Source organism: Pomacea canaliculata, linkage group LG8, assembly GCF_003073045.1.
Source record: "Pomacea canaliculata isolate SZHN2017 linkage group LG8, ASM307304v1, whole genome shotgun sequence".
In the NCBI taxonomy this organism is placed as follows: domain Eukaryota; kingdom Metazoa; phylum Mollusca; class Gastropoda; order Architaenioglossa; family Ampullariidae; genus Pomacea; species Pomacea canaliculata.
This window is the reverse complement of record NC_037597.1, coordinates 15,283,832-15,294,980: the sequence shown is the minus strand read 5'-3', so window position 1 is coordinate 15,294,980 and position 11,149 is coordinate 15,283,832. Positions and strand designations below refer to the sequence as shown.

General features: G+C 40.0%; 1 protein-coding gene across 1 annotated transcript; it reads left to right on the top strand.

Annotated features, from left to right (window-relative positions):
* Positions 1 to 120: 120 nt before the first annotated feature.
* LOC112571042 (beta-1,3-galactosyl-O-glycosyl-glycoprotein beta-1,6-N-acetylglucosaminyltransferase-like) lies at positions 121 to 8,829 on the top strand. The gene is made up of 7 exons (XM_025249831.1): positions 121 to 954; positions 3,941 to 4,209; positions 4,627 to 4,669; positions 4,808 to 5,083; positions 6,308 to 6,642; positions 6,861 to 7,087; positions 8,397 to 8,829. Exons 4-7 carry the CDS (start codon positions 4,946 to 4,948, stop codon positions 8,753 to 8,755), a joined length of 1,059 nt encoding a protein of 352 aa, XP_025105616.1. The 5' UTR covers positions 121 to 954; positions 3,941 to 4,209; positions 4,627 to 4,669; positions 4,808 to 4,945; the 3' UTR covers positions 8,756 to 8,829.
* Positions 8,830 to 11,149: the final 2,320 nt, after the last annotated feature.

Below are 11,149 nucleotides of genomic sequence, written 5' to 3'. Positions count from 1 at the left end.
TAGTTAACTTGGAAAAGAAAATCGTCTGCCAGCAGTCCAGGGATATTATAGTTCGTGTGTTCTTTCTCGAGCAGGGAAACGTCAGATGTCTTCGAGAAAGGACTAATTCCTGTGCTAAAATAAGATTTAAAACATCAAGTGGAATAAAGCTACAAGTGATGTTTTATAGTTATATTTTTACTCTCCGACTATTTTAAATATCAAAAGTTTACCTGTCTCGATATATCTTGTTGTCGTCAATCTTTGTTTACATATATCTCTCGTTTAACTGCATTTTTCACGTAGCGCTGTCCATACTTCATTCCAAAACCTCAGTGACTATTTAAAATCATCGGATTTTTGTCTCGACATCGTTGTTACGATTTGTCTTCAAACTCGTTTTGCGGACACTTGATGCCTGACAACTTTCTCGTCATCGCACAAGCTTGCAATTTTCCCTGGTGCGTGTTGTGCTCCAAGAAAGAGAAACCGCTAAAATACCCGAGACCTTCACTACTACATCCACCACGTTATGCTCTGTCTCTGTCTCCAGGCAACTTTAACAGCAAAGCGGAAAATTAAAAAAAACAAAACAAAAAAAAAAAAACAACCAAACAAACAAAAACGACCCCTGTCTTAGTTGCTTTAATGTCTGCCAGGCCTGGGCGCTGTCATCATAAATTAAAGGACTTGGTGAACACAAACAAAGCTCACGTTCCGAATTCTGACGCGACATGAAGCGCGCCATCTGTCGCGGGTAGAAATTGTTGCACGTGTCTCGCGCCATCGTTATCAAACTGCTGACGTCGGGATGCAAGCGTCATGCGGGTGCATGTCTGGTCAAGCATTGATCAGGCCTGCAAACACGCGGGTCATGCAAAGTTGAAGCGCAGGCTTATCATCGCCAACATGTAATGCGTGAGTGACGAGAGTTCGGCGGTGGATCCCATTGATCGACACCAGCATCTCATTAGCGTATGTATGTTTGTTTATGTTTATCTCATTAGCGTGTTTGTTTATGCTTATCTCATTAGCGTGTTTCTTTATGAACCATTCTGATCTCGTTAGCTTGTATGCATGGTTATATATCACTGATCTTTCATTTGCTTGTTATTATATCGTTGATATGGCTCTTTTCGTCTGAAACTGGTACAAGTTACTACAGAAATGTTTGACCAAATGTGATTCTCTTTGGTTTGACTAACGCATCAGCCAACACGAACAAATGTGTGTAGACCTTCCTCTACTGCACGATCTTCCAATGGACTCCATCTGTATGCATACATTTTACTAATGCATCTGTAGTGATTGTTACTAAATGTCAAAGAATATGTACCAGGCTGTAATGATTATTACTAAATATGAATGAATGTATACCTGGCTGTAGTGATTATTACCTGGCTGTCGTCAAACTTTCTTCTGTCCGAGGCAAGTGAAGGATTGCAGGTATCTCAAAAAGCTTTTGACTTTAGACACATCATCGATTTTCTTCTATTTAACATGATATTATCAAGGTGTTATTTAACATCACAACATCAAATTTCACCTCACAGCATGAGTGTTTTCAAAACAGGTCTCCTCCACCTTCGCCGCCACATTTGCCAGCGGCACATGTGGTCAGCAAGGTGCTGAAGACCGTGTTCGTGTTCCATACCTCTCCTGACCCGATTGGTACACGCGAGTTTATTGTGATGAGCACAGCTTGACCGGCCACATAGCCGGACAGCACTGATCCACACAAATGTCTCAAAGTCAGGTTAAGCGAGTGCAGGCAACATGCGGAAGAATGAAAATGCATTTTGAAGAGCTCAACGCCAGGCGCATCAACATCAGGGTGTGTGTAGCTGGAGCCGGCTGCACAAAGCACTGGTAGACTAATCGGGTGGTTAGTGCCATGACCCGACTTGATGTTAGTTATCTCCCCCTTGACAAATGTCACATTCCCTGCGTGGGTGGATATATATATATGTGCGCGTGCTGGTTTGGTAAACAAATGTGTCAACAACGTCTTGCACGTCCACCTCCAAATTTAACTTACCATCCCTCAATCCCCCTTTCTACCTTTTCAGCATTTTTTCTGAACATATTGCAGCACAGTTCTGGGGCACAAATGCAAACAAAGACAGCCGAACGGGCGATAAGAAAAACCGATTTTAAGAAGAAAAACCAACAATAATAATTTTTTTTAAAACACACACTATCCTGTCGGATGCATTCACCAAGAAAACGACAGACACACCTGGCACAGGTAAAACCCAGCTTATGAGAGCTGTTTCCACCAGGTAACGATGTTAGCTGTTCACAAATCTTTTTCTTTGATTCTTTTTTTACGACTTTGGTGGGTCTATAAGAAACTGAGCAGTGATCCTGATCCGGTGTCTGGAGGAGCTGAGATCGACTAATCCTTTTCTCAGTCTTTTTTGTGATGTGAGATGTCGGGACTCAAATCGACTTTTGTGAAAGTGATTTGCGACTTTTTTTCTTCCCCAAAGGACAACCGAGGTACTGAAGCCAGTCAGAAAAATTTAGGTCGCAGCTAGCGGAAACATAAAAAGCAAGTGTATGCAAATGTGTATGCTGAAATGAATATATTCACAAGTATGCAACCCTAATGGATACACTTAGAAAGTATGCAGCCCTAGTGAGTACACTCACAGGTATGCCGCTGTAATGACCGTGAAGGTTCCTACCTTAAAGGTGTAGTAAAGGTTGTAACCGCGGTGATAACCTGTGACGTGCTGTGTGACGTCAGCGAGGGACAGGAAGTGTCGGTCATTGTTAGGATTTGAACTCAAGTGATTGGTGGTGTGTCGTTAGTTATATTAGTGATATATATATATAAGTGATAACAATTAAGATGGTATGAGAGGTCCAACCATATCATTGCATCAGCTGACACTGGGATCGAGGTGACGACAGGGGAGGACGAGACTTCGTTGAAACAAACGAAAGAGTCCCGTTAATTTCTCTTATTAAACACAGCATCCTATAAAACATTTAACTTTTTCCACATGATCAGACACGAAAATAGACGAGATTCAAACCGATCCTACTCTTTGCGAGATTCCAAGCAGTTTTATTTTTGCTTTTATAATACCTTTAATACATAATACCAATTTGTAGGACGTTGGGTTAAGTTTTAAAATCAAGGGTGACATATTAAAAAAATACATGCGATTTATAGCAAGTCCTTTGCACATTGATCGTTTTTCGACAGATAAGTATCGTGACAACGTCAGGCTGACCTATGCTGCAGGTCGGAGCTGAAATATAAAAAAAAACCCAAACAAACCCAAAACCACGTTTATTCATTATGCTTTCTCTCTTTCTATCTCTCCCTGAGTTGATAAGGTACACAGTGAGACATTTGCATCTTAGTTCGATAAACATAAGAAAGAATCAGAAATGGCTGCTTGTCACGTGATAAACCTCTTCCCATCCCCAAAGGGCCTCGCTCAACGACATCACCTTTCACTTGCAAAGTATTGTTATTTTGGTTAGGATGCGTGTGTGGTAAAGTATGACACGTTACATAGATTAACGAAATCTGGTAATAATGAGAGCAAGCTATCTAAACTATTTATAGAAGTTTACATTGACAGCTTATATTTGTCCAGAGATGAGTCTACAACTCGTCATTTTCATTAGCGTTGCCTTCCTCATTCCCTTATACACCATTTTTGTTGCATTTGCTTCTACTATAGCTACTACCATCCTTTCTTCCTCCCTTTCTTTGCGGTATAGATGTGTGTGTGTGCATTCCTACAACTCTCTCTGTCTCTCTTTCAATAACTGCCATTTATTCAATTGAAGGCTTGGTATAGAAGTCGAAGGTCCCTGTCAAATCCCAGTACTCTCTGTCTATTCGCCCCCATCTCTCACTCTCTCTCTCACACATCTAATACCTCTTCACATCTGACACCACTTCAAGTTTGACGCACTATATTTGTTTGATTTGTAGATACGGAGTGAGACCGAGTGGTAAGCAGTTTCTACATCGCACCGTCTAGTGCTACCTTCTGCACTCTCGTCAGAGACCAGCTCCTCGCACTTCCGGGTGAATGAGGCACGTTAGCAAGATCGTCGACATTATCATCGATGGCCTGTCTGAGACTGAACAAGCCACTCCGCTGTTTGGTGATGATGTCGGAGTCTGTGTGGTTGGCGTGGTCATCTGCATAGTAGTTGACATATCGGCGTGGATGAGGGCAGATATCAAGCACGCTTACAGTAGGTTGCCGACTCTACTTCGTTTTGTTGTTTTAAATGTCTTTATAGTCGCCATCCTTGTTATCTTACACATGTTTGTCTTTATGTGTGATTATTCTTTTATCTTGTATATTTGATAGGTTTTTCTGGTTAGTTTTGATCTTAATTTTACACAATTTTTAAATTCAATTTAACCCGTAAAATGTCCGTAAGCGTCTTTTTTAATTCTGAATTCGATTGTCACCTGTTTGACGAAGACATTATCCTTCTCGTCAGCGAGATTTTATCGCTTTAAGAAACAGGTTATCGGGATTGTTTAACAGGTGTGGTCGATGCTTCATTTACAAGTGGGTCCATGTTGGTATAGACTATAGACTATAGAGCTATGATACTACACCATAAATGATCTTGCTGCTTCTTGTTTGACATTTATTTCAGGCTGGAAGTGGATTGAAACAAATGAGAAGCAAGCTGTGCTCAGGTAAGACTAGACAGGTGTCTTTCATGATGTTGACTAAAAACACATGTCTTTTCATGTCCCGTTTTACCCGTGATCACCTTAGAATATTAAAGCCGCATCACTGAAGTTTTATAAACGATTGTGGTCAATGATTTTCAGACAAGAAAAAAAAGAAAAGACATTTCCATGGAAACCATTCAAAGTGGCAGAAGTTGATTGTGCCAGACTTTTCTCTGGAGATGAGGAAGAATTCAACCATTCTATAAAAATCGTGGATAAGCTGCCCGTATTCCCACAATGGAAAGCATCAGCAGCCTTGCGAAGAACTGTAGTGTCTTCAGGAAGGAGAACGGGTTCATCATGAGCTCTCTGACGAGGGAGGAAAGAAAATTTCCCATTGCCTACAGCATCCTCGTCTTTAAGGACGCCTACCAGGTACTGTTTTCGGGATCTGACCATGATATAGTCATGACTTTACTTTGGACAAATGACAAGAACCAGTTGAAATGCAATGACAGTAGCTGTCAACGCCAAATATTATCAACGGATCCAGGCGTTGTTCGAATAAGTTTGAATAAGCTAATATCGTACTAAACAAAATGGTCGCTTTGTAATACATATTAGGAGAACATATAACACAATGGTACATAACGCAATTTTCTTTAATTTTTTTTTTTACATTTAGAAAGCCATCATTATTCTTTAGTTTGGAAATTTTTTTAAAATTAAATTTATATGCAGATGTTTGGTTGATACGAAACAAGTGTTATTCATCGGGAATTCATTTAACCTGGGTTTGGTCGATTCGAATCTCGGTGAAGGACGATGTGATCTTACTTGGGACGATAAGGTCATGGTGGAGTCAATATGGTTTTGGGTTAAAATGCCCTTTCATCCCCTTCCACCATCATTGTTGTCTCTTTACCAGCGCACATCAGTCGATTGTGCTTCATTAAGGATCTTTTGCAGATGCACGTGTCTATAGAAATAAAATTATTGTGATCGACTGTTTGTACTTTGTTTCAACATTTTTGCAGAAATCACGTTCAATATATAAGTCGTACATTTTAAGACAGTCTTTGTTTGCCACGGTAACATGTTTTGATCGATTCCTCTTACCTGGAGAGTTAGCTTCCCTATAAATCTTTGGTACAGTTTAAGAAGAGCAAAACAAGCATGGCAAAAAAAAAAAAAAAAAAAAAAAAAAAAGACACAAAAGTATGACATGGTTTTAAGAGCATTATTTCAACATTTAAATGAATGAACTTTAATTTATAGGTATTTGAAGTCATGGTTCAAGGAATGAGCCTCTAAGTTACTACCCGGATTTGTTGTATTTCAGAGTCTTAAATTAGAAGCTTCTACTGTATAAAGGGTTTCAGTCCATATTCAATGAAGGATTCACTAAGTCCGATTGTTTATTCTTTAAACTGTGATTAGCTGCTTAAACTTAAGTGGCTGCTGGTCGGTAGAAAGATTTATGAGCGAAACTTCGTATTGACATTCCTTGACATTAAAGTGTCACATGACCCGTAAAGATACTCTGATTTATAACATCTCTGTGCAAGAATAATAGCATTTATACCGCAGAAGCCTTCAGTGTGCTGATGGTTGCTGTATGTGACTAGCCTCACACATGGCCTTGTGTTTGCTCGGTAGGTGGTGAAGCTGTTACAAGTCATCTATCGACCTCAAAATGTCTACTGCCTCCACGTCGACAACAAGTCTGACACTTCATTTCATGACACAATGGCAGCCATAGTTAACTGCTTCGACAACGTATTTCTGACCTCACGAAGAGTTGAAGTTCTCTGGGGGAGGTTCACTGTGCTGGAACCGGAACTGATCTGCATGAAAGACTTGTGGGCATTTAAGAAATGGAAATATTTTATCAACCTGACTGGACAGGAGTTTCCACTGAAAACCAACTTAGAAATTGTTCGTATTTTAACAGCATACAACGGGGCCAACGATATAGAAGGTACTGTGGAAAGGTGGGTTTCGGAAGAAGTAAGCCGATCGAGAAAATGTCTTTTTATTTAAACGAATAGATGAAAAATACAGAAGTATCGCCATTTGAAATAACATTGTTGCTGCTTTTCCTACTACTGGTCCAACAGTAAACCACCGACACAGAATTTTGTCTAACCATTAGAAAAAAAAATTGGACCCAAGTAGTCCTTTAAATCAGTTCCTTGACAACTGTTGCTAGGGCCAACAAAGGACGCTGGGCATCAGCAGGTCCGCCCCCGCACGGCATCGTCCCAGTGAAGGGGTCAGTGCACATCGCTGTCAACAGGGACTTCGTGGACTACGTTCTCCACAGTCCAGTGGCTCAAGACTTTCTCAACTGGACTCAGCGTGTTTTTATTCCTGATGAGGCGTTCTTCTCCACCCTCAACCACAACCCGCAGCTTGGCATCAGAGGTTCTTATAAAGGTGGGCACGCAACACTGCACTGGTTCCTCTGACCTGCTATTATGGACCTTTGACCTCACTGACCTCATCTCACTGACCTGATTTACTGCCGTAACCTCTCTCACATACTCTTACACACTGACAGATCATGACCCCATCTGCCCATGACTGGACCATCATTGAAGGGCGGTCACAACCACACAATGTGTTTTGAAGGAATAATGATAGAAAATCTCATTTTATTACAATATTTCTGAAATAGTATTAGATATCAGACGATACATGATAACAGCCGTATGGTCGGTTAAGTCTGCTAGCACATCATGCTTAACGTCTTGTTTGGCGGCCGGGTGGCACTACGGGTAGCGCCTGTCCCAATACAATGAGGATTGGCTGTCTTGGGTTCAGGTCTCGTCTCGGGCACGCTGTTCTTTTTCTACTTGTGACATCTGTTTATAGGGCTGGCTGCTCTGCCATATATGATCTTAATTGCTGGCTCACCGTAAAACACTAATTCCACCCCACTCAAATTTACATTTGTTTGACTCGGGTGAGCTTTAAACGGCCAATTGGCATTGACAATCTTTTGTTCCCCTCGTTGTTCAGTATCAACATCGTTCATGTCCTGGGTGTCGTGATAACAAAGCTTCTGACATTCCCCTCTCTCGCTTTTTCTTTTACTGCATTCTCTCCCTTTTCCAGCTCTTCTTCATTCCACGGTCTCTCACTTCATGCAGTCTTTACTTTGTGTAGTGGAAAGACGAACGAGGGAAAGAAGTATACCTTTGTCATTATCGCTGGAGTAAGGACATTTTTATGCTCGATTGTCGTTCTTTTTATATATTTTTTTTCTGGTGTTTATCTCACATCAGGATTATATATAAGATGTCACCTCCCTGCTCATAAAATAGTCATAAAATACACTGAATCATAGCTTCACAATCTTGTGAGAACGATTAACAGAACATTAAAATGTAACACAGGCTTTCTTTTAGGACTTTTGTTACACACGTCGGCTTGGTTGCATAAAAGTTTACATGACCTCTCCAGAAAGAACTAAATAAATTTGAAAGGATAAAGGGGGCCCTCTGAGCATATACAAGGCAAGATGAACACTCGTTCCAGTCCTGCGCCAAAGAAAAGAAAGTTGTACTGCTGTCTCACCATTTGACAAAGACAAATGTAGGAAGAAAGCACCTGAATAAACTTAAAATAAACAATAATAAAATACTTCCTGTTTATGTCTGTCTGTCGTTCTGTGTCTGAGTCTCTGTCTATTCGTAGTATGCATGTTAGAAAAACTACACCTCAGGATTTTTTTCTTTTCTAGGTCCTCCTGAAACGGATGCATTAATCAAACCATTCCTGACTCGGTTCAAGAACTGGGGAACCCATCTCTTTGGGTACAAATGCGCTGGTGGACTGCGCGTGCGCCAGGTGTGCATCTTGTCAACAGGTGACCTGCCTTTACTGGACACGCGCCCAGAGATGTTTGCCAACAAGTTCTACCAGGACTACAGTCGTGTGGCACTGGAGTGTCTACATGAACGACTGTACAACCGCACGAGGGACGAGTTCTTAGGCAAGATGGACTTTAATGCGAGTTATTATAAAAGTCTGGCCTACTTGAAAAATATTGTGACAGCGGATGAGGCCAAGAAGAATCGTGAGCTTGATCCAAAATTGTAGGATTAGCATTTCTGTCATGGTAGGCGTGAGCATCTTGAACATGTTTCTGTGTTCCTAATAAAAAGGATTTTATAATTTCAACAAATTAACATTTCTTGTTAAACCTACTGAGAGGAGAAAGTGTGTGTGTGAGTGAGAGAGAGAGAGAACGAAATAAACTGATTAACAAATAAGATTTCTTTTTCTATCCAAGACAAGGAACAGTTTAGCCTTTTGCATTCGTATTGTAAAGCAAGAACTAAAAACGTATATCACAGTTTTCCTGTCAAAGACTAAGGTGTTATATTTGTACACATGTATTTGTGCATGCAGACAAGAGGACCACAAAGACAGGTCATGGGCAGGGTCGTGTCCATTCTTTCGTCTTCTTAATCCATTATCAAGACCCTGCTGAGTCCATGTCCAGCTTTTTTCTTTTAACCTGCCGGTGAAACCATTTGGTCTGGCTTGGCTAAGGCAGCCGCAGGTGGGATTCGAAATTCAGTCAATCTATGAGTTTTTTTCATAGCAACATAAATTTATAGTAGGGGAGTCATAATAATAACAAGGGAAATTTCTAGGGATGAGCAAGGAACATGTACTAAGGGATAGACAGGTCACATACAATTAATTACATGACAGGACAGACACGTACACTTCTCGTCGACTGCCTACGGCCTGTGAGGACGATTTTGGAGTATTATGCATGTATGTGACCTTTAACCTGAGGTGATGGTAGCCCACTTTCGGTTTGATGTCGGCTGTTGACAGGTGTAGCGTTCCTTGAACTGACGGCTCTTATTACAACAACAACAACAATGAAAAATATACGTCGACATCGTTGTGTACCTCACTGACATGTTATGTATAAAATAAACTTTAAAAAGGTAGGGCTGCGCTACAAGCAACCAAAAGTCTACAGCCTAGGAACTAAACTACAGTAGTCAACATCGTCCAAACATACTATGATGTGATCCACCCTCTACTACGAAAGGGGTGATTCCAGAAAACATTGTTCACCAGCGAGCATTTTTCTGTCAAATGTCGAGGAATTCCCTCTTGTCGCCCCACATTCCAGCGTCTGAGTGTGCGCATCGCCTCGGTGACCTGCTCACCGACTGCCAGCCTGAGTCAAACACTCGTGTACAACCTGTCGAGCTGAGAGTACGGGGAAGAATTTATTGTTTTAATTTATGGAGACACACGGTATTACTACATGATTTTTTTTGGTACAGCGCTTGTGGCTGTTCTATGGAGTATATATATATATCTATCGATAAGGCATGTAAAGAATAGGGAAATAAAAAAAGTTTCGTTTAAATGTAACCATCAGAAACGAACCGAAATAACCACCCAAAAATAAATTTCAAAATTCATGGCATCCTAATCATGCTATATAGTACACATATGTTTGCTGCTGTTTCTTACTTCATGCAACACCTAAGAAGTTACGCGTGACAAGAAATTTTTCTTCTACCTTATTTAAAAAAATAATTTTTCCAACTTTATACGTAATAAAATTACAACAATTACAACTGAAATATAATTTAGAGCTCAATTATCTTAATTTTCTTCATATAATTTTAAAGAACTGTGTATAAAGACACCCTGCACATTTTCTTAGCTCTGACTGGTTAGGGAGTTATTAAAGTTAGAAAGTGACAAAATATAAAACTGAGAAAAGAGGGGAACATGTCAGAGTAGTCTTTGTTTGTAGCAAAATGAGTAGTGTGAGAAAAAGCCCAGGAAAACTAAAAATGTGATTGGCCATTATAACCAAGTTTACTTTCTTCAGATAGGTAAAATTCAACACTTTCTAATAGTGGGACTCAGTCCATATTTTACAGATGTACTGTCCAGTCAAAGTCCAAGCATCAATAAAATGTAAAAAATAAAGGATCTAAAAACGTAGGTCCCTTAGAAAGAACATCGATGAAACAAAATATTTGTAAGATGTTTTAAAGTATATGAAGTTAGTAAAGCACAGAAAGGGCGTTCTAGATTAGGAATATATAATAATCTCAAAACTGTACTTTTTTGTCATAATACACTACCTGTCATCCTCAATGAATATTCAGGGCGGGAACTGTATATTTTTTAACTTGAAGAGATAACTAAACTGTAAGAGTGTTGTTATGTGAGTTGTGTTCACGATTCAATTGTGATTAAAATTTGTAGTTTCTTCTCGTTATGGAACTTTGAACACTATTTTGGAATATGTTTATGGTGTAATTTAGAATAATTGTACTTTAAAGGATGTTTATACTGTACTTAAAAATAACTGTAATTTTGAACTCTCCTCCGGGCAAGGTGTGGCTGTAGTTCTGGCTGTATTTCTGGCTTTATGTTGTGTTATCTCTGTTATTTTATTTCCCCCCCTAGCTAAGTTCATTCAGCTGTATGACATTGTCCTCG